General features: G+C 44.3%; 1 protein-coding gene across 1 annotated transcript in view; it reads right to left on the reverse strand.

The window, feature by feature from the left end:
* Window positions 1-388: 388 nt before the first annotated feature.
* Ccbe1 (collagen and calcium binding EGF domains 1) overlaps window positions 389-24035 on the reverse strand; it is a 233194-nt gene continuing 209547 nt past the window's right edge. Inside the window, exons 5-11 of the mRNA XM_021151000.2 lie at window positions 22835-22987; window positions 14876-14979; window positions 9981-10101; window positions 5927-6066; window positions 5794-5829; window positions 5081-5116; window positions 389-816 (exon numbers count right to left, since the gene is read on the reverse strand). Of these exons, the coding sequence (XP_021006659.1) occupies window positions 583-816; window positions 5081-5116; window positions 5794-5829; window positions 5927-6066; window positions 9981-10101; window positions 14876-14979; window positions 22835-22987 (824 nt within the window). The 3' untranslated portion in view covers window positions 389-582. The remainder of the gene's footprint in view (window positions 817-5080; window positions 5117-5793; window positions 5830-5926; window positions 6067-9980; window positions 10102-14875; window positions 14980-22834; window positions 22988-24035) is intronic.

The following is a 24035-nucleotide window of genomic DNA, read 5'->3' on the forward strand; positions in this document are numbered from 1 at the left end:
AATCTCTTGTTTCTGTAACCAAATTTAAAGACAAACAAACAAACAAACAACCCCCTCCCCCCCAAAAAAAACCAAAAAAACCAAACCAAACCAAAAATAACCCATTAAGTTGGAAAACAGGATGCAGAATTTGAAATCTGGGACATTGATATGGAAAGTCATTTTCTATCAATGTTATTCTTCATGGTTGCTCCTTCCATGCCCCTCTACCCCCACCCGAAAAGCCTTACTCCTGACAGTAGAGAGTGAATAGTCAAGTATTTGAACATTATTTTCTTTTTAGAAGGAACCTTACACTCCTAAGAATCCACGGTGCCATTTCCCCCTCTTTTGCACTCTGCCAAAGCTGAAGATACTGTGGGAATGATGAACTCAGAAACCCAAAAGCTCTTGAAAAAAATCGGATGTTGAAGAAAGCCCTGATGTCAACCACCCATTGGCTCTCCAAGCACAGCACATTAACCCATCACATCCTGTTGCTAGTGTAATGCACAGGAAACTTGGAAAACAGGGTTTGGAAACAGAGTAAGGGGAAGGCTGAAGGCATGCTTCTCTTCTGGTGGCGTGAAGATATGGGATGTGCTATGGATAAAAGTTTCTTGGGGCCTCGGGGTCCCTCGCTTCAGTTCTTCTGGAGTAGTCGTCTCCAGAGCCAAAGTCCAGCGTCTCTGGGTAGCTGGAGAATTCCTGAGGTAGGGGGAAGTCCTCAGCGGAAGAGTGAGTCCGGTGTCCAAACACCTTCTCCTGCAGCTCTGCGATGTCATTTCTAATGTCCGCCAGCACAAGCAGCAGGAAGTCGAAAGAACCCGGGGGTCCCTGTGCACACGGGAGGAATCAGAGCTGTGAAGTCACTTAGCGCAGGGGCAGCAGCACCTAGCCGGAAGCTGTAAAGTTACTCTCCACAGCTACCGCATCCAGCCGGAAGCAGCAGCAGCATCCCAGCCGGAAGTTGTGAAGTTCTACTCATTGCAGCCGCAGCAGCCAACCTAGTCCCCCTACCCATGGGTCCTGTTTGTGAGTGAGTACCTTCTAACCAATTCCATAACCTAAATAGACTTAAGGACTGTATGAGCAGCCAAGGACCTTCTTCTCACACATGACACTGGTGTCACAGTTACTTCTTTCTTAGGGGGAGTTTCCATAGAAACCTGGAAGTCAGAGCAGTGGTCAAGAGGTTGAGGTCCTGCTGGGGTTGAACCAACCTCTTCCATGTTGTGTGACCATGGCAAATGACCTGATTTCTATGTGTAAGCTTTTCCCACCTGTGAAATGCAGACTCAACACGATAGGTTCCCACTGGGCTCATAAGTGGACATTTAAATGGGATGCAAAGGGCTTAAAGAGAATTAATAGTTCTAATGTTTTCTGTTTTTCTTTAAAGAATGAAATTATTAATATGCTTGTAAGGTAAAGAACTAAATGAAATGGAGAGTGTGTTGCCCCTTATTGCCTACTCTTATCGTCTAGAAAGATCCAAGTCAAACCTTCCAAATTCTATTATTAGACATTTTTCATCATGCATAGTATTTGGTAAGCTTTAATATTCATTTAGTGCTGTGGAACATGGCCCACAGAAAAAAAACTAGAGGCATTTAAGCATGCAGGTTCTGAGTCCATGAGCATTTTAAAGGTAAAATCATCACCAACATCCAAGATGGATGCCACTCAGCAGCTTCTACATTAGAAGCTGCAAGAGACTCCATCACACACTGAGATGTAGCATTCTGATGCCATCTGACTCTCACCTTGCACATACAGTGGGTTATGGTAAATCATAGCCCACTGTGTAGATAAGGAACAAATGTCAACAGATGCTAGGTAAAAGCCTGGAGTTAGAAAGCTGAAAGGTGTTAGCAAGGGGTGAGGTGTCAACCCAGGCCTCTTGGTCCTTCCTTACAACACATATCTACTTTTCTAGAAGTAGCAGACTTGCTTGCATTTTCTTATATTTCTGCTCATTAATCTCCCAGATATTGTACATATATACAGCAAATTTCTTCTTAATCCCAGAGAGCTTTTTTTTTTTTTTTTTTTTTTTTTTTTTTTTTTTTTTGGGGGCAGTTGTCATTTGACAATATATTCTAGTGTGTGTGTGTGTTGGTTTCAATGAAAATGTCACTAATAGTCTTATATGTTTGAATACTTGGTCCTCAGTTGGTAGAACTGTTTGGGAAGGATGTGGTTATTGGAGGAGGTGTGTTAGTGGGGGGTAGGCTTTGAGGTTACAAAAGTCTACACTATTCCCAGATAGCTCTCTGCCTTGTGCTTGTAGGTCAAATGTAAGCTCTCAGCTACTGCTTCAGTGCTATGCTTGCCTGCCTGCCTGCCTGCTGCCATGCTCCCTACCATACTGGCCATGGCTTCCAACCCTCTAAAACTGTAAGCCAATTAAATGATTTCTTTTATAAGTTGTTTTGGTCATGGTACTTTAGCAATAAAAAAGCAATTAAATCAGAAACTGGCATCACAGGGTGGACTATTACTGTGACAGGCCTGAATGTAATGGGTTTTGGAGGAATATAGGAACATTTGGGGACTTTGGAATAGGAAAGTTGTTGAATTCTATAAGCAGAGTTTAAAGGACCAGTCTTAGTAGGAGCTTGGAAGACAGTTCTCCAGTTCAAGAGAGGTCAGAGAGGAATTATATTAGCATTCAGGCTAGAGGCCATTCTTGTGTTTTTCTTTCCTTTTTTTTTTGAGACAAGGTTTCTCTGTATAGCCCTGGCTGTCTTGGAACTCACTTTGTAGACCAGGCTGGCCTTGAACTCAGAAATCCCCCTGCCTCTGCCTCCGGAGTGATGGGATTAAAGGCATGTGCCACCACGCCCAGCTTCTTGTGGTATTTTAGCAAAGAGTGTGGCTACTTTCTGCCTTCCTAACATTTTTGCCTAAGGCAAAATTGCAAACAATGGATTCATTTCTTTGGCAGAGGAGATTTCAAGACAGCCTAATATTGACTCTGTTGCATCGTTGTTAGTAATCATTCTTGTGTAAGTTTCTACAGTGAAAATGAGCAAGCAGGGAAAAAAAAGAAATGCAAAATATACAGTTTGGAAAGAAAAGGAGTATCAGGAAATTTAATGTTGAAACTTAAGTTTATGATGAAAGAGATAAGGAGAGTCCTGCTATAAAATGGAATAAAGGGAGTGGTGACCCCAGGGCCAAGACTCCACCCAGCTAATTCTGCAACTTGTGAAAGGAAAAGGCCTGAAGAACTAGCTGCTCTTAAAGAGCAACAACAAAACACAACTTAATGCAATGCAGGGTTGGAGGGAGACAGGGTGGGCTCTATTATCAAGTCGTCCACAAAACTCGGCAGCTTCAGCCATGTGAGGCTGGTTTTTAGATTTAGGAAGGATACAGGAGCAAAGGGATTGTGGAATCTTCCTCACAGTTAAGGGGAGCTGCGGAGGAGGCCAAATGTCAGACTAGGGAGTCCCTGCGTGGAGGTCCCGGGAGGTCCCTGCTATGAAAATGAAGCCTAGGTTGTGTTCGAAACTGCAGGATGTTAGAGGTACCAAAGCTGTCGAATGTCTGTCTACCAGGGAGACCTGTATATAGGAACTGAGAGAGTAGTTATAGGCCTCTAAACTGGAAGGGCAGAGCCATCTAAGCCTTTGACATCAGAGGTGGAGTTCCAGGATTTGCAGTTTGCTCTGCTGGGTTTCCATCCTGCTTTGGTCCAGCATTTCCTCTCCAGGCCTCCATTCCTCCTTTCAGACTGGTAGTGTGTGCTGTTGTGTTTTGAAAACAGGTAATTTATTTTTTGTTTTACAGGGGGTTACTAATAAGAGATTGTCTCAGAAGACTTTGAACTTTTAAATTGTGTTGAGACTGTGGAAGACTCAGGGAACTTTTAAAGTGGTACGAACTGCATTTTGCATTGTGATATGATCACAAGCCCATGGGGTTTAGGGAGTAGAATGTTAAATGGTGCTTTAAATGTGAATGATTTGCATAGAGTTATTAATTTGAACAGTTGGACTATTTGGGAAGAATTAAGAGGTGGGAGGTGTGTCATTGTGGGCAGACTTTGAGGTTTCAAAAGCTTATACCATTCCTAATTAGCTCTCTACCTCATGCTTGTGAATCAAGATGTAAGTTTTCAGCTACTTCTTCAGTACCACGCTGCCTGCTGCCTGATGCCACACTCCCTGCCATGATAGCCATGAACTTTAAACTTCTGAAACTTTAAGCCAATTAAATGTTTTCTTTTATAAACTGCCTTGACCGTGGTGTTTTAGCACAGCAATAAAAAAGTAGCTAAGTCACTGTGTGTGTGTGTGTGTGTGTGTGTGTGTGTGTGTGCAGGTATGTATGGGGGCCAGAAGCTAACCTTGGTTGACATTCCTCAGTCATTGTAAAAAGAAAGGATCGATTGTTACTATCCTGGAAATGTTGATTCTGTTCCCCAGGGAGCCATCTATTTCTGCCTGCTCCGAGCTGAGCTGGGATTACAAATGCACTCTGCCAGCATTGACTTTTTCACATGGGCTCTGGGGGATGGAACTCAGGTCCCCTTGCCTGCATGTCACGCAGTATCCCATATAAGCCATCTCCTCAGCCCTTCTTTCAAACATCTTACGATGCATTTGAAAATGGATTCCTGGTCTAGTGGACTTCAGAGGAGAGATCTCATATAAAGAGTATCAAAATAAAGGAAAACGTAATAGCAGAAAACGAATTTTAAAAATCCAAACCAGCTGCTTAAGGTATCTCCTTAGTTCCCTCCTAACCATAGACATGACTGCTCAAGAGACAGAACAGGAGGGAGTAGGCTTCTGTCACCAAGACCCACAAATATATTCTTAAAATGTGTTTAAACATTGTCATCATCTTCATCATCATCATTGTCATCGGTTTGGGGACAAGGATAGCACTCCTGTGGCTGTCAGAGGACAGTCTGTGGGAGTCAGTTCTCTCCTTCCACCATTTGGAATTTGAATTTAGGTTATCAGCCATGGTGACAAGTGCCTTTATCTACTGAGCCATCTCACCAGCCCCACTCTACCATCTCATGAGTGCTACACCTCTGAGAGCTCCACCCACCTGGCTAAGCAGGACAGACAATGCAACTTACCGGAGACCCCGGGGGTCCGGGTGCTCCTCTCTCCCCCTAAAACCAAAGGGGAAGGGTTAGCATTCTGGAGCATGCAGATATAAGCACCACTGTTTCTGGTTAGACACCCACAACCATACTCCTTCAGGAAATAAGCATTTTGTATAGGAAATAAATTTGGAGTCGAAGCTGGGCTCAGGGCACCTTTTGTTGGAACTGGCAAGATTGGGTGGAGTGGCTCAGCTGCCAGGTCCTCACAAAGCTATAGATTTTCAAACCAGATCTGATTAGGATTCTTGTTTTTTCTAGGCAATGTGGGGAATACCAAGCTTTCACAGTAAGCCAAGCAGCAGTCACCTTTGAACGGGGAAGCCACCACTCGTGTAGAATGGAGTTGTGAGTCATTCTCCACTTAAATAAGCGAGGCCATTCTAAAAAAACGTAGACTACTGAGAAGCACCAGTATGGTCAGCACTACCCCAGAGGCTTAAGTCACAGCAGCCACTCGAAATCCCTTCCCTCCCAACAGTGTTACATGTGCTCCAAGTGGTCAGGACTCTCAAGCGTTAGAGAATATGGGGTTGGCCAGGTTTGTCACTGTCAACCCGTGTATGTGCATTTCAACTTTGCTACGTGCAACATGGGGAAGGGAAATACGGTTTGTTGAGCTTCATTGGATGCCACAATGGGTAGAAACAGCCCTGCAGCTGTTAAGGAGCATTTATGAGACCTACCTTGGAGCCATGTCTTCCTGGTGCTCCTGGTGGGCCCTAGAAGATGCAAGCATATGATGATCTAATTGAAGAAAAAAAAAAGGGACAACACAGTTCCCCCCAATATTATGTGGATGTCAGAGAAAATACTGACCACAGGGCCCCTCCGGCCTTGCTTAATATGAGACAGGTCAGGGGAAGGTCCCATAGGTCCCATTGAGCCCCGTGGGCCTGGCTGTCCAGGAGGGCCTGGCATACCGGGGAATCCAGGGCTCCCCTTGGGTCCTGGTGAGCCTGTAATTAAGAACATCTTATTAGGATTCACCCCATCCATACTACAGAGTCTAGGAATCACTGGAGACTTTTCTCTCTGCTCTTTGCCTTGTGGTATTTATATTAATGTGCCCGTGGGAATTTAAACTTTGTACAATTAAAAGTGACGTCACCTTTCTCTCTTTATTGGAGCCCCAGTCACCGATTTGCTCAAGGGAGAAACTCGAGAATCTTCCTACAGTAGATCCCTAGTTCCACAACCGGTCTACTCAGTCGGAGATGTACATGCTTTACCCCCTTAAGTGTGTCCTGCTCTTTGCCTCTCTACTCCTGGATCACAGGAGTATGTAATGTCATCTAGAGAGAGCTTAAGAGCACAAGGTTTAGGGGTTGGGGAGATGGCTCAGTGGATAAAGCACTTTCTGCATAGGAATGAAGGCCCACGTTCAGATGGATAATCCCCATGTTAAAGTTTGCTGTGGTAGTGCGTGTCTATAAACTGAGTCCAGAGGGTGAGTGGGTCAATCTAGGAATGTCCTAATGGCTTGCTGCTCAGCCAGTCTATCTGAACTGTGAAATGCAGACAGTGATACAGAAAGACATCAAGACGTTGACCTTTGTTCTTCATGTACACACACCGAGAATGCATGCACACACAGAGAGCAATGCATGTGTGCGCAGGTACTCACACACACCAGAAGTAGAAGTTTGACCACCAGGGAGACCTACATTTGAATCCCTAACAATTTGCTTGAGCAATTTGGACCTTAGTCTTTTATCTCCTAATCTGAATAAAACTCCAAAATGCAATGGTTGAATTAGATAAAAATTTAGATACATGCACATACTACATGGCACAGTATTTCATACATGGTAGGCACTAAATGACTGCTAGGCTTCCAGCTTTGGTATATTTACCTCTTGCCACATAGCTGATGCCACCTGCTTCCTACCAATCTTGTTCACGCCTTGCCCATTCTTTGCAGCTCTATTGTGTGTCTCTTAACTATTGAACTTTCCTACTTTTAACCATTACCATAAACTCCTCAATTCCCCAAGATGGGGAGCCTAAGCTCTCTCCTGTAAACATTATACATACCTACTTCATGTGAGGGAAGAGTAGGAAGGTGTTCTGTCCATAATTTGCTATGGATGAGTGTAAAGAAGAGGCCTTACGTATTCAAGGTACAAGAAAAGTGAAACTGTCTCTACACCCACCACTCTAGTATGAAATATAAAGGAAAAGGAATTTGTTATTGAGGAAAGGGCAGGGGTATACAGAACTGTAGGAACTGCAGAAAGGCGAGAGTGAAATAAAGAGAAAACCTACTGATACCGACTCAGCACATAGGAACATTATCCAACCATTGGAGGGATTTGAACAGTTGAAGACTGCTGAGCACTGAAGGTAAATTTAGTGACAACAAAGCCTCAAACTAACTACACATTAAGATGACTCAACTTCCTGTTATAGATCTGACAGAAGAGGGGACCTGTTGTGAAGAGTGATTACCAATTCCCTAGGCTCTAGTGTTTATCTACAAATGATATGCAGCATTTAATAAATAAATTTGACACACATTAATCAGCAAGAGAAAATTTAATGAGTGGCTACCAAGAGATACAACAGCCGGCAGAATCAGACTCTGAGGTGATTCAGACAGGAGCCAGATGCTAGCGTATGTCACGTATCCGGTTCTTTACTACTCTCAATGCTCTGTAAGGAGCCCAATTTGAAAGGAGAAAACCCTCCAGTGGCTTCTTTTGCTCCAAGTTTAGTCTTATACTTACTGTGCCATATTATCTCCTTTGAGTTGTATCTAGCTCCTACTAACAGAACCCACAGTAACAGCATGGAATAATTTCTAGAATCTTGAAAAGAAAACAAAGAACCCAAGACCTTAGGTTTTTCATATTAGGAGAAGTCATTTCTAGTTCACAGAATAATTAAGGCAAAGTTGAAGGCAGTTGATGTTTCTTTCAAATGTGTCTCAAAGTCCCAACTCTCAATACTTATTCCAGGTACATATTGAAAGAGTTTATTTGGGAAGGGGACAGATCACTGCTATAACTATTGCATGTCTGATAGCAGAAAGACAAGCTAGAGGTGAGATGTCATCTGCAGTTAACTAATCAGTAGACAAGCAAGCAAGCAAACAAACAAACAAAAAAACCACCCAGTAGCCAATGTATCTCCTCTCCCAGTAGCTGTCTTTGTCCTAGTGATATATAGATATCCTGGAGATACAAACAAGAGCATCCACTTACAGAGGGGCTGGGGCTACTGTGATGGGAATCAGTTTGTAAGGAGAATGCTCTTACCTCCTTAAACAAAGCAACAGTATGCTGGTGTGAGGCATCTGCCTGAGAAAATTCTGTCTGATACATAGACTATTCAGACCATGGGGTGAACAAGAAGATAAACTAAAGCCCTGGGTTAGTTCTATGTAGACTGAGCCTCAGGATGGAGACTAGAGGATTAAGACATAAGTAAAGCACTCAATCTTTTGGAAAGAGCTCTGAGCCTTGCCTTCTACTGATATTTGATAAAAAGCTTGGCCATGTTCTCCTGCTCTGATATGTTACTGATCTTCCTTGACCTGATCAATCTCCCAAACCCACCTCTGACTGCAAGCTACATGCTCTCTCCCTACTGCCTTGATAAGAAGTACCTGTGTGCAGACCTGGAGGGAGGTATATACCTTTCTTGATTTTTTTTTTTTTGAGAGAGAGGATGTCCTCACACTCACAACAATTTTCTGCCTCTGCCTCCTTAGTGCTGAGATTATAGGTGTATGTCTGGGTTACTTTGCCTGTGTGTAGTCATTTATATGTCACCTCTTCCCAGATAAAACGTCAGAGGTTGGAACCAGCACTATGCTGAATTGATAACCAGGGACAAGACAGCCATGGTTCAGAGTAACACACTAACTCTGAGGTCATACCATCTATTGGTGTGACTCTACTGATGTACGTATGGAGAGGTGTACAATAAAGTATAAAACACCTCAGAACTTGAAGAAGAAGTAAGTTCTCACGGTATCTTTCCTGGGAAAAGGACAGGACATTTGATATCTTCTAATTAAGTAATGATGAATCCCTAAAACTGTACCCTGATTGAAAACAAAGACAGCTGTACAGAGCACAGGCCAAGAGAGTTCTCTGGTATACAGCCCTAGAACGGGAAAGCCTTGGTAAAGGAAAGCCTTTGGTGGATACCTACAGCCGGTGTGGGGAGAACACTGGTGGCATATGTCTCACGGGAACTTCCTGCATGGTGGAAACATCTTGTATTATGAGGTTGATGTGGAGAATAAGTTCCAGGGGAGTCTATAGTTGCCAAAACTCAAAACTCACCCGTGGAATGGCCTACCTCATTATATGATCTATACCTCAACAAATCCCACCTACGATATAATAGGAGTAAGAGCAGAGTTGAAAATGCATTAAGTAGTAAGAGAAGGTAGAGAAAGAGCCAAAGAATGTGGTGCTAGGGCTGGCTGCGACTCACAAGAACTGAATGACTCTATGAGTCTATTACTCTACATTAAAGTTTTTCTAGGGTGAACTTAACTAACATTGGTTTTTGAGATAGGATTTCACTATGTAGTCCAGGCTAGCCTCTAACTCATGGTCCTTCTTCCACTGTCTCCCTGAGTACCGGGATTCCAGGTATGTAGTACCATACTCAGCTTTAAAAATGATCATTAGGAATTTTATCTGACACTAGAAAATTTACCCTTTCTTCCTAAGCTACAGGATCCAACTCCTCATGGTGTTTCCTTGGATAGGCATGTTGCCCTGCATATCCAGTTTCACAGAAGCTGGAGAGCACTGTCCAGCCTCACTGAGTGTGAACTCTCACGTAGCCTCCGGTCTAACTGGTGGAGAGGGCAGAAATGCCACCAGCTTCTCAGGCTCTTCTTCATACTCACCAGGTGGGCCCTGTCCCCCAGGCAGGCCAGGAGGTCCTGGAAGGTAGGCGTTTGAGGCCAGCACCTTGTCACCATTGACATACTTGCCCAGTTCAGCTGCATTGTTGGGGAGCAGCGCCATCTATAAAGACAAGGCAGACCTGGGTCAGATAGCCATGGTGGCCTCATGAGGAAGTTGATGTCTGAGTCATCTGTAGAGGTTACAAAGCCAACTCATGATTTTGTTCTTAACCGTAGCTAGTCAGAGTGCCAGAGAGATCCATTCTAGCCAAGGAGCTGTCCAGAGGAAACTTCTTGCATGAGGAGCCGAGGGAGTCAGAAGTTGAAACCAGATAAATTCAGGGTTGCAGGAACATCCATAGAACACAGTTACCACGACTGATCAAACATGCTAGCTTCGTACTTCGGGTTTTTCGAGTAACAACTTTATAAATCGAACATATATTCATTAGATGTGCTGTTGGTATCTTGTAGACAGCTATGACTTAAAAACGAATATATGGAACAGGGGTCGTATGATGGAGGAACAAAAGTAAATCCACTCTCTGGGGCCATGTGTCAACTCTGACCACTGAATCCTGGTCCACTGTTACCATCCACCCCTAGTTGAGACACTGAGATGTGAATGCAGGTGTGAGGTCTCTGGCCTTGGGGTTGAGGAGCACTGAAATCTCAGCCTTGCCAAGGTCTACCTGTAAGGCCTGGATCTCATCTATAAATGAGATGGTGTCATTTGCCTTAGAGGTCTACTGTGCAGGAAAATGGACGCCTGGGCCCAGAGTACAGCCCCTGCTCCTGCCCAGTGAGGAAGGTTCTGCCAGCACAGGACAAAGCAGCACCCTTAGGTTAAGTCTCCTAACCTTTCTAGTTTTCACTTCCATGTCTATAAAATGTGGTATGCGTGGCTAGATGACCACATCTTCTTATTCAAACGACCATAATCTGGCGTGGGGTGGGGAATCTACCACTGTTGGGTTTTAACGCTGTTAAATAGACTATCAATCAATAGACTTCCAATCACCATTCTCTCAGATCAGATTTGCTATGTATAAAAGCAATCATCTCAGAGAGCTGTTGGCCCAAGCTAGCTAGACGTTGAATATGGAATGCTCACTGTTAATATTCAGCATATGCTTTGTAGATCCAGAGCTTGCCCAATACAGAGTTTGCCCAGCCAGCAGGCACTGTTGTTAAGTCTCTTATGAGCAGTAATAAGACACCGTGGAAACTATATTTAGCAGGTGCTATCCCCTTTCACTCTCTTCAATCACCATGAAGTCACACCGTTGCGTTGGCTTCTCTGTAAGATGTACATTTATTTGAGGCAGGACTTTATTCCATACTGTTTCCACTTCCTCACTGTTCAGGCTTCTGTAGAGCACTGTGGGTGCTCAGCAAACACTTGCAACATCACCTCAATTCTCCCTATGGATTAACTGTGGGTTGCTGGTTTAAGAGGGTCGGGATCCTCTGCTCTCTCTCTAGTGGCCTTTGGAAGCTGAGCACACTTAAGGTTTGAGAGCTGCTGAGCAAGCTTACTGAAGGGCTATGCTTCTCTCTTTGGGGTCTTTCTCCCCTGGTCCTCTGCAGCTATCCCCCTCCTAGCAGTCACCTTAGCCAAGAGAGTAAATTTCAAAAGAGAAACCAACAGGCTGTGTGGCCCTCATTTTTTCCCTCAGGGCTCACCTGGAAGCTGAATGGAAGGTACTCTGTCTGCCCCCAAGATCCCTTCCCTTTCTCACCAAATCATTTCTCTTTTTTTGACTTAAAAGGTCTGAATGGACAATACAAGCTTCAAACAGGAAGTGTCACAGAACTAATATATGCAGCTTAGAAAATGGCTAAAGCAGGCACACATAGTGAATCCTAAAGCAAACCCGTAGAACTGCCAGCCACTCTGATCCCCCTTAGGGTGCTGTGCCAGTCTACTTCCTTCCTTCCTTTCTTCCTTCCTTCCAAAGTAATCACTGTCCTGACTGGGACAATATTTCCTGCAGTATACAAATAATCCTACATAGAAGTCCTTATCTGAACACCGTGGTTTACATAAACCTTGCTAGTTAAAAACTGACAGGTTCCTTATATTCTGTATGTTGCTGTTTTATGGGCCTTTCTTTTCCAGTTGATCCCTTGAAGAGCCCAGGTATTTGATCTGGGAAATTTTCTGTAGCTAGAGTTCTACCTGCTGTATAGTCAGGTGGAGTTCAACATGTGTGCATACAAGTTCAGTGAGAGACCCTGTCTCATACTGGGAGGTTGGCTGCTTTCCAGCACCCTACCCCCATACCTACTTCTTGGACAACATTTATCTGAGCAAATCGATGCCCCATGTTCTAGGAAAAGAACAGATTGTATCAACAATAGCAAGTGAATGTTAAAAGCAAACGATGAACTACACCAGGGCTCAGGTGAAGGCCTGGATTTTAAGTCTGACATCTTGACCATGCCCTTTAGCCCTGAGAACATTAGCAAGTTTCTTACAAGGCTATGGTAACAGTTAAGTGGGAATTTCTATATAGGACTGCTCCTCATACCACAAGAAGCTATATATTCCTGGAGGTACCCTTTTAAAGAGTATTAGTCCCCAGCTGGGTATGGTGACCCATACTCGTGACATCAGCACTTGGGAGGTAGAGGTTAGAAGTTCAAGGTCATCCTTCACTATATTGATAGTTCAAGGTCAGCATGGGTACTGATGAGACCTGTCTCAAAGAAGAGAAGAGGAAGAAGGGAGAGGAGAGTAAAAAAGAAGAATAGAAGAAGAGGAAAGAAAGGGAAAGAAAAAAAAAGAAACAAGAATAGAGAGAAGTTTTGATGGGCAAAGTGCTTGCCCTAAGCTTGATCCCCATTGCTCATGTAAATGCAGGAAGCACACATCTACAGCCCTGCACTGGGGTGATGGAGAGTGTAGTAGGTTGGTCTAATGCTGCTTGTATTCTGAAGCTAACTTTGGGCCCCCAAGACTAGTTGCCACAGAGTCAAGAGAGTCTCTGCGGTAACCAGACATGAATGCTGAGTGACCCTGCCCCCAAGTTATTCCTGATTGATACATAAAGATGCCATCAGCCAATAGCTGGGCAGAAGAGACGTGGGGGATGGTGGTGGTGGTTTAGGTTTCGCAGACTTGGGGTAGAAGGGAAGTTGCCATAGGTTAGGAAGAAGAAGGAGAAGCTGCCACAGGTTAGGAGTAAAGGAAACATGGCCCAGTGGGCTGGTCAATTGAAGCTAAGAGCAGCCTAGATGAAACATAGTGAGTAATAACTCAGAGTTATTGATAAGAAGGGAGATACTAATAGCATAAAGGCTAGGTATCTGCCCATCTCTTGTGCTGCTTGAGGCCTATTAAAAATATAAAGGCTGTGTGTGTGTGTGTGTTTTTAAATCCGGAAACTCAATAACCAAAAGTGGGTTAGAAGCTTCTTAATATTTCCCAGCTTGCACAGATAACAGAATACTGCAAGGCGATTAGAAGCACACCAGATACAGCAACTGACTTTGCCTGGAACAACTTGTAATACTGAGTGCCTTAAAATCACTCCAGCTGGAAAGGATTTATGGAAGATCATAGGTCACTTCCAGAGAAGGAAAGTGAGGGCAGCTTTGTGTCTTGGGACAATAATCAGCTGCCTCCTCTGAGCCTGATGCTCTAGCTTGATGAAAGGCGGGCTTAATGCTTCTACAAACCTTCCTAGTTTCCTCTAAAAATGCTAACATCAATTCAAGTGTCACCTGGGGCTAGCTGTATGGGAAATATTCCTTCCTTTCTCTTTGTTTATACTGGCACACAGTCAAGGCTTCCTGCCTGTCTACTACATCACAAGCTATTTATGATTAGGTCCATGTATCATTTTTTTACTCAGGATTATGTAACTATATAATATACAGGTACGTATGAGCCTCTGTTAAAGTTGATCATGACCTCTACAGCCTATGCATTAGAGGTTGGAAATGCTACTTCCCCCCCTCAGCCTGTTGTTTTGATGGACTAGCTGGTAGCTGGGGTTCTCATTACGGAGGCTGCCAGTTTTCTGGCCATGGAAAAGAGATAGCATCTCATGTTTACCCCTTTGCCCTTTAGAATAACTGGCTGCCAAAGTTAAACAGATTATACACACCCCTTTGATCTCCCGGGAGCCTTGAGTGGAAACCATTAAACAAACAAAGCAGCGAGTTTATGTTTGGGCAGCTGAAGAGCCATTTCAGAGTGGCCGACAGGCCAGCAAGTGCTCTGACCTCAGGTGTAATAAACCCCAGCTCAGGCCTGTCACCCAAGGATTCAGGCCACTAGAATCCATCATGAGGCCCCTCCACACGGCTGGATGACATTACCAGCACCCTGGTCCCCGTCTCATCAGGTGGAGTCTTTAAGAAAGGGAGTTGGTCCTCATGCCTGGTGACAAGAGGCATGCCTGGTGACAAGAGGCATGCCTGGTGACAAGAGGCACTCAGAAGATAGCTTTCCCAGAGGCATAATCTTTCCCAGACCATAAAGTTTACATGATAAAAATAAAGGCCCCGCCCAACGATGTCAGCTTGCAGAAGCTTTAAGAGAGAAAGTCCTCAATGAATAAAACATAAAATGTCATCGCAAAAGGTCTGCCCAGGACTGTGAATCTATACCTTCTATAAGAGGTCATGGCGATATTAGCTCTACTCTTTCAAGAACTTTGCAGGCACCCATTGCCAGGCCTGCTACAGCCACCCCCTCAGGTCTTTGCTGTGTGTTCTGTTGCCATTGAAGTGCTTGACTCTGGAGAGGCGGAACAACTGGAATCCATATCTAGATGACATCAACTGCAATGAATGCTTAAATAGAATGAGCTGTGGGCTCATTCACCCTCCTACCCCCAGACCCCCTGCATGGTGTACCCTGCCCCTTGCAGAGCTCAGTGTACCTTCTGTTTCAGCTGCAGCACGGTCTGCTTCATCTGGGAGAACTCTTTGCATGTGGCGCAGCAGGTCCCGGCTTTCACCTCATTCTCGGACTTCTCCTCATGCCCTGGGAAAGGAGATAGGCTCAGCTTCAGCTGGGAGGTTGTTGGGCCAGATGCCTGGAGAGATGGCACTGGTGGGGCCGTGCCTGGGCATGGGGTACAGAAAGGCTGAGCATGGAAGGTACAGGGGTAGGTGTTGACAGTTTTATGGTTCTCAGGTTCTCATAGTGACTCTGTCAGATGACCCAGGGTCAGGGGAGAGGGGAAGGGTCAGAGAGAGAGAGGCCCTTCTACTCTTTGGAGCCAGTTGTTCTTTGACATCCCGAATGTGTGAAAACACATGTTATGGTCCTTTTTATTAGCACCCCCATGGGTGGAAATGTGTGCATTTGTCTTTGCTTTCTAGAATGGTGGCTCTATAACTCTGGCCTGATTTTTACTGTTCTCCAGGGGTCAGAGTTCACGTGCAACACACCCAGGCAGCAGCTTGCATAATACTGCTTTCCCCTTCTCCCTCTCTGACAGTGTAGTATTCAGGGGGTAGACCATGGCCCAGTTGAGTCTGAAAACAGGGCTTTGCAGGAGAGAAGACAGCTTGAAGATGATGACATGAGTTGTCATCCCCTTGGGTGTATCACTCAGTCTCGAGAGATGGGTACCATTCCTCTGTCCTAGCATCTACAAATCCACTTGACCCCAGGCCAAGCTGTCTGTTCCTATGGGTGTTCGCCATTCTCTACTCTGAGTGTATCTGAAGCTGGCTTAGGATTCACCTCTTCACTATGACAGACAGACACAACACAATCATCTGCATGGAGACATCTATCTTTCTGAGTCACTCTTCCACTGCCAATCAGCAACATAGGGGACAAAGGGCTTATTTTTGCTCCCAATGCCAGGTCATAGCCTGTCACTGTGGGGTAATCAAAGTGGCAGGAAATGGAAGTGACTAGTCATACCCAGTTGAGAGCAGAGAGACATGAGTGCATGATTTTATACTCAGCTCACTTGTTCCTCTTTCATACACTCTTCTTTTACAGGTAAGTGCTGTGTGCAGACCACATAGCACTAGCCCTTTGGGATGAAGAGTAGGCACAAAGGGAGGATGTTATTGGAGTTTCTGCTAAGAATATCCAGATGTGGTCAAGCAGATCCAAGGAAGCCACTCTATTAAACTTACTGCATATCTTAAACATGCCTTGACCTCAATTTTGCTGACTTCCCAGATTTTATTTTTTTTTATTTTTTTTATTTTTTATTTTTTATTTTTTTTTAATTTTTAATATTTTTATTACATATTTTCCTCAATTACATTTCCAATGTTATCCCAAAAGTCCCCCATAGCGCCCCCCACTTCCCTACCCACCCATTCCCATTCTTTTGGCCCTGGCATTCCCCTATATTGGGGCATATAAAGATTTTAAAGATGTCGTGCTACTTAGTAGCCACACGGGGGCAGGGAGCTCTAATTCTTATGAGAGTCGGGTTAAACATTCAGAGCGTTAGAAATGTAACGGCGTAGATACTATGGTAACATTATCAAATAAACTGAAGGAAAACCCAAGAATGTGCTTCCTGTGGGAAGTGCCACAAGTGAACAAAGCCTTTTAGTTTAATCACTTGACTGTGCTGTTTCGTGAACTCAGTCCTGATACATCACAACCACTGAGGGGGTCTTTGAAAGCTTCTTTGGGATCTCTTTGCACCCATCCACCTGGGGGTGGCAGTAGGGGACAGTGTCAGCATGTTTTAGCATTGCCCATGTTAAGAACTTGCTAATCTGTGCATCATCAGAGCTTGAAAGTTATTTGAAACACCTGGTGGTGTTCTGAGACTTTGAACTGGAGCGATTGACACGTGGGGGTCACGGTAACTTTATCAGAAAATAAACACCAGTTGGAAAATAAAGACTAGTAAGCTAATCATGAAGGAGCCAACATTTCCTCCGTTGTCTCCCCATGGTGCTACACAGACTCCCCTGTGTCTCGACTGGCTCCAGCTCTGGGTTTTCAAAGATAAAAATCAAAGTGGCCAAACACTGCTATGACATGTCAGATGGCTTGTATCACGCATCGAGGATACAATCTTTCAAATCGGTGGAGGTTGTCCTGGGGCCATGCCCCTTCTATGCCAGCCTTCCACATTATCATTATTGTTATTGTTATTATTAATGACTATTATTATTTCAGTTTTAAAATTTACTATACTGTCTTTGCATGTGCATGCATGTGAATGTACTCACGTGCCAAGGTTTGTGTGTGGAGGTCAGAGGAAACTTTGTGCGGTTGTTTCTCCCCTTCCACCTTTACATGGGCTGTGGAATCAATCCCATGCTATCAAGCAGCTATGACCGGCAGCTCACTGGCCCTGGACTTCCATTTGCAATTTGTCCGACTCTAACGTTGTAGACATTGAACAATGAAAAGCTTAAGAAATATCTCTCCCTAAAGATCGTCCCTCAAACTCAAAACATATACCAGTCAGGGAGAAGTGATTTTTGGTCATATGTTTATACTCAATAATCATTATCTTCATTTAAAAAAAAAGAGCGATGAAATACTGGGCTGACTAATTTGCTCAAAGCAGATGGAAATGCTTAGCTGCCTCATGTCTGGAGGGCTCTGTTTGCTGTGAGCATGCCTTATTTTTGAGTTGCTCGTTCAAATGTGAAATCACTCACCCTTGAGATACAGTAAGAAATGGCCCCTCCACAGAAGGTGTTAGAGTTGGGCATACTTTCAAGTCTGAGAGCTTGCACAGAAAGAGGACAAGGAAATAAAAATGGCAGGCAGGACTTGCATTGTTATGCGGACCCCAGCAAATTTGGAAACGTTTTCCAAGTATAAAGGGGTCCAGGAGCTGGAGATTAATAATGTCCGCAGACACCGAGGAAAACAGGTCCAGAGCACGGTCACACAGTCAGGGAGCTCTGATCCAACCCTGGTCACCCGCTCTAACTTTCCAGGCAAGAAACTTCCTGTGGTATCCCAGCTGTCAGACAGGTGATTTCAGGGCTCTGTCCTTCCCTCGTTCTCTCTGTCCCAGAGTCCTCACAGGCAGGGGACAAAGTGTCTCGAGGCAATGGTGGCTCAGTGGGCAAGCAGTTGAGTTAGGACAGGGACCTTCTGGGTGCATGTCCTGTCTCAAACCTATCTGTATGAACGATTCTTCTAGATTTCTACCAAGTCACCCTGAACACAGGTATAATGATGCTTCTTTGTAAAAATATAAAACCAAATCAAATTCCATTGCACATAGGTGCCAAGTTCAGTGGAGACAGTAAATTGAAAATTGAGAGTGAATGCTATCAAGTAATTTTGTAAGGATCGCACTGTCTGAGGAGTATGAAAGACCCGGCACTGACGTCTTACTAGTTTATTTTATCTAATTCAAAACACACAGAGTTGCTGTATATGGACAGGGGTGGTGGAGGAAGAGGCAGATAGAATCAGAAGAAAATCTACAACTCATCTCAGGTTCTTTAAGCTAATTGTCTCAGTAAGGCCTGGTGGCAGAGTCACCAGATGGTTTGTAGGAGCAAAAGACAAGGACATTTCCCATTTGTGACACCGTCAGAGGAACCAAGTGTCTCAGAACATGATGTAATGAAAGAGGTCTGCCCTGTTTCCACCTGTTCTATGCCAGGCCCTTGCACTTCAGCCACGGTATCTGTTGTCAACACCTTTGTCTGAGAATGTTCAGATGTCTTATCAAGTTTAGCCTAGAGCTCAGGTTTGTGACATAGATCGTTTCCCATCTGTGTTTTTCAGAACACCATCACCTATAATATAAAAAAAACAATATTGGGGGGGGGGCTGGAGAGATGGCTCATTGGCTAAGAGCTCTGCTCATTATTCCAGTCGGACCAGATTTTGTTACAGTACATGGCAGCTCATTACCATCTGTAACTCCAGTCCCAGGGGATCTAGCACCCTTTCTTGGTCTCCTTGGACATTGCACACATGTGGTGCACAAACATACATGCAGGGAAAACACCCCACACATACAATAAACATAAACTAAAAATATTAATATCCCTTTTACAAATAATTATTTTGCATGTATGTGTGGATATGTGATGGGGGTGTACCTGTGTATATCTGGTGTCTTCCTGTAGTGTTCTCCAGCTTGTTTTATTTAAAAGAGCTCAAACATTTACGTGTGTGTGTGTGTGTATGAGTGTGTGATGAAGTATATGTATGTGTACCCTGTACATGCAGGCACCTTAGGTGGACAGAAGAGAGTACCATACCCAGGATTAGAATTACAGGTCATTCTAAGAGTCCTGATGTGATTCTGGGACCCAAGCCCAGCTCTTAGTCCTAACCTAACTCTCCAGCCCCTCCACCTCATTTTTTGAGACAAGGTCTCTAATGAACTTCGAGCTTGAGCTTGCTCTTTTGTTTCGACTGTTTGGTTTGACAAGTCCCAGGACCTGCTGGTCTCCAGCCCCCTTAGCTCTGAAGTTAGAGATGTATGCTGCTACACCTGCCTTTTCTAAACTCAGGTCCTAAGGCTCTTATAGCATGCACGTCACCCACGGGGCCATCTTTCCAGTCCTGTTAGATGTTTATAAGTCTGCTTAAGTAATTACGTGAAATTCAAGGGTCCCAGCTAGCTTTAACTGTCAGGCAGCTTGACACAGCCTAGACGCATCTGAGACAAAAGCCTCAATGGTAGAATTGCCCAGATCCCGTTGGTTTGTTGGTTTGTTTGTCGGGGATAGTACAGATTATTAGCTGATGCAGGAGGGCCTAGCCCACTGTGGGCAGTACTATCCCTAGACAAGTTGTCTTGGGCTAAACATCAAAGCTTACTAAGTGTGAGCCTCTGAGTGGGCCAGAGAGTGAGACAACCATTTTCTGATGGGACTTGAGGCCTGCTCCACAAGAGGAAAGCTATGCCACCATTATCAAGCCAAGAACTTATAGTATAGCTAGGAGAGAATTTCCTACTATTATTCAATTACATAAGGTTGGTCCATCTCCTAATGACTTATCATGAGGCCTATAGATTAGGGCATCTCAGCTCTTACCAGAGAACCTTCTGTTTGCAGGAGATGATGATCAAGAACCACAACTGGCCAAGGTGCAGAACATATGAAACTGTATGACATTCTCAAAAAACGAAAAGAAGAAAAGCAAAACAACAACAAAAGGAGCAATGCGACCTCTCAGCCTCTCCTCCTCTCACCTTTGCTAAGCCATCTTTCTAAAGATGGGGCACAGGTTAGTGCTTCTCACTAAAGCAGATGCTGTTAGTGAACTGATGGACCACAGTGGTTCATGCCCTGAGGAACAAGGAGAAATGTGCATGGAGAAGCTAGGACTTCCTGCAAGAGAGGGAAATTTCTGGAGGCCAGAGAATTAATGAACTTAGAACATCAAATCTTATAGAGGCCTCTAGGACTTCCAGCTGGTCTTTCTTCTTCTTGCTCTTGCTGTCTCTGTCCTTGGAGACCATTCTGCCCAGGCACTTCTTGTGGGAAGGGCCAGCTCTGTGCTATGGGTATCTGAACCCTAACCTGCACGGATTTCTGGCCTGCCACTCAGAAACACGTGTTAGCTGTTCTGATGGTTTTGCTCTGCTTTGGGCTCCTCACTACCCCACTCAGGCTACCCACAGCCAACTGTGTACAGGCAGCTGGAAAGCTAACAGTATAAAATATAAATGACTGCCTGTAGGACTGTTTCCCCCAGTCCTACATATTCATGAATTGGTGGCTAAAAGGAGGCCCCCACTGTCAATGAACATCTTCATTTCAATAAAGGATACAACCTAAGAGATATGCCACACCTCCCCCAGATATGTCACATCTCCCTGAGATAAGCCACACCTCCCTGAGGTACACCACACCTCCCCGAGATAGGCCACTCCACCCTGGCTCTCTCTCATCCTCTTTGCACATGGGGCAAAAGAGCAGTGATTTTTAATTTTGAATAAAAAATGGTCTCTAAGTTATTTTCTCAATTAAGCGTTGTTCCTCGAAGATTGCTGTCCCTTGATCTGTGGTGTCCACTTAGTTTGTGGGCTCCACATGATTCAGAGTTGCGAAGGTCCCTTGCGTAGTCCCTCTAGCTCATGCGCAGGATCCCTAAATGCCCTGTTCTGAACTGGCTCCGAAGAGTTATTTTGCATTTACATTTTGCACATGGTGGCTTCTCCATGACTCAACTGAGATGCCCTTCAGAATCTGCCTTTGTAGTTGTTCCTTGTGAGGCAGCTGGTCTCCAGCTGTCTGCTGCCTCCTGGCCTTTTTTGAAGCTGAGGCTCCATCTTGTGATTGTCCAGATGTTTCTGGTTTTCTCATCTCCCTGCACATCTTTGTGCATGTGATTTGCCCCAGGAGCCTCCTCCCTTCCCAGGGATGGCTCAGGCTCTCTAACCTCCCTTGACTCTGTGTGTGTGTGTGTGTATGTGTGTGTGTGTGTGTGTGTGCGCGCGCGCGCGCGCGTGTGCATGCACGCATGTATGCAAGCATGCACGTTCATAATGGCACAGACCTCAACTTCTAACCCTCTAAATGGCTAAGGACTTCTCTGCACCAACACTGGTAGCAAAGATGATTTTGCCCCAAAGTTCAATCCAGCTGGAGGGTGATTGGCATTTGTCTCCAAAGGCTAAAATTCTAAAATGTAATGACTAGCTTGGCACCTGGCAGAGGTATTAGAGCTACTTTGCAAGGGAAGCAAAGCACTTATAAGCACTTGCCCACCAATCTGGGAATTATTTTCTTTCTCCCCTTCCTCTTTCTTCTGCTTTTGCATTATTCTCCCCACCCCCTCCTTTGGACTCAGAGAAGTAACACATATATAGGCTGACCCTAGGCTCCAGTGACCAGCCATCTTGGCTGAATCTGGCTGCTGTATTGATGTCCAGCAGTCTCAGAGCGCCATGCAGAAGCCCCAGCTGGTAGAAATTTTGTAGCTAACTGTGGACTGATACAAAATGAGTTATTTGACAGATCATATGTGAAATGCAAGAATAAAGTTTGGAATTTAAACAAATGTCCTCTCTCAACTTGGTGTAAAAATTTACATGCTCTCTCATCTTCTGTTTTTATCTGATCATGAATCAAACAACTAGTTCACAGATGGGCACATGACAGAGACTGCATTTTGACTTGTGCTAAAATAGACTGTGGCCATATGTGGAAATTATACAAATACATATTTCAGCACATTTTCTTTGAGAGAACATGGTACATCTGGCTCCTTTCCTGTTCATTCTAGATTCTTGGAAACACACAGCCAAGTGCTACTGATTTCTCCAGAGGCATGCCACCTTCCTCCAGCATGTGCCAGCTTGCAGCAGCTGACATGGGCCCTGCTCCCATCATCTCTCTATAGAATGAGTTTGGTCTTTGGTTTGCACCTAGGTCCCACTTGTAAGTGCCCCATCCTGCATAGAGTCCCCAAAGGAGTGCTGGGCTCCCAAGTACTTATAATTTACATGTTATGTATAATATATACTACATGTAAATGCATAAAATTGGATAAATAATACATTTACAACATTAAAAATAACACTATATATAGTATAATTATAATATGAATTATAGATTATACCTAATTTTATTTTATATAATGATATGTATATATTATATGTCTATAATATACACATATCATAAGATATATGAAATATCATTATACATATAAATATATAATATGTATTCTAAATATAAGGTAAATTTATAGGATATAAATTTATAGAAATATATGACATATTATATATGTATATATGTATGTATATACATATATATGTATGTGTGTGTATATATATATATATATACACACACACATACACACACACACACACACACACACACACACTCACACATATATTTCCTAAACTGACATTCTATATAATATCTAATAGAAGCATGCACACAGTTAGAGGTATTATGCTTATCCTGCTTACCAGTGTCATTGGGGTATTTGTCTCCCCTTGTGCAGGTCCTCCCATCGTCCTCAAGGATGTAGCCCTCCCGACACTCACAGTGGTAGCTGCCCATGGTGTTGATGCAGATATGTGCACAGAGAGTGGCATTGCTGGTGGCACATTCATCGATATCTGGTTTGAACCAAATGCATAGAATAATTTCAACACAGCATCCAACATGACCCTGGTCCCTCTATATTGGTATGAACAAGAGAAACTTCTAGATCTGGACCAGAGAAGAGTAGATAAAGTCCAGTTAGTTCTGGGAATGTAAGCCATACATGAAAACTTTACTTTGGGCCCTGTCATTATAGACCTAGAGGCTATCTAGGTCTGTCATGTGGCTTGGTGCCTCAGAGATTCCTGTGCCTGTAGAGCGTGACAGTGCGACCAGCCCTAAGCACTCCCCAGGGCTCTGTGGAAGGTGACCAGCAACATAGCTGACTTCATACAGGAAGCTCAGTGCGAGCTGAGGCTTTAGATCCCCCTTTGTAATGGGAAGTTTCAAACAGCATGATGGCGACCCAAAGGTCACTTAGGAACCATCTCTTCCCAGCTAAGAGGCATGACAGTAACTGGAAACAGCTACTTCTAACGAAAGTAAATAGTCAGTTGGACTTCATGGAGAGAGGTTTCTCCAGGCAGCCCCTGCTCCATACTGACCCAAGCTGACCCCTGGTGATCTGTGGAAATGAGCCATGAGATCATCAAACAAGGGACCACAATTGAGTCAGCGTGGACTTTGTCCCTCAGTTCCCTGTGGCACGGGGTGGAAACAAAAATGTTTCTCATCACAGTAAAAAAAAAAAAAAAAAAAAAAAAAAAAAGAGGAAGGCTGCCTTCCACTTCCTGACCACTGGATGAAGACACCTGGCTGTTGTGGGTGGGAACAGAGACCCAACCTCAGACTCCACACCCATGGGAGGCAGAGCCTGGCCCTGAGCTTCAGGCAGTGGACAGCTTCCTAACTGCTCCCTGGGCAGGCTGCCAAAGACCTTGTTCTGACAGGAGCTGAGGGTGTCAAGGAGAACGGTGGCAATGTGGGTGTTTCCCCTGGCAGTACACACTGCCACCTAGAGGCTGGAGGTCCCAGCTGAAGCCTACATGGAAATGTCCCTGGGACTATGCATCCTTTTGTTCTGGGTTTGTTCTGTGATTTTACATTTCTGACTTTATTTTT

The sequence above is a fragment of the Mus caroli genome, chromosome 18 (genome assembly GCF_900094665.2).
Source record: "Mus caroli chromosome 18, CAROLI_EIJ_v1.1, whole genome shotgun sequence".
Classification (NCBI taxonomy): domain Eukaryota; kingdom Metazoa; phylum Chordata; class Mammalia; order Rodentia; family Muridae; genus Mus; species Mus caroli.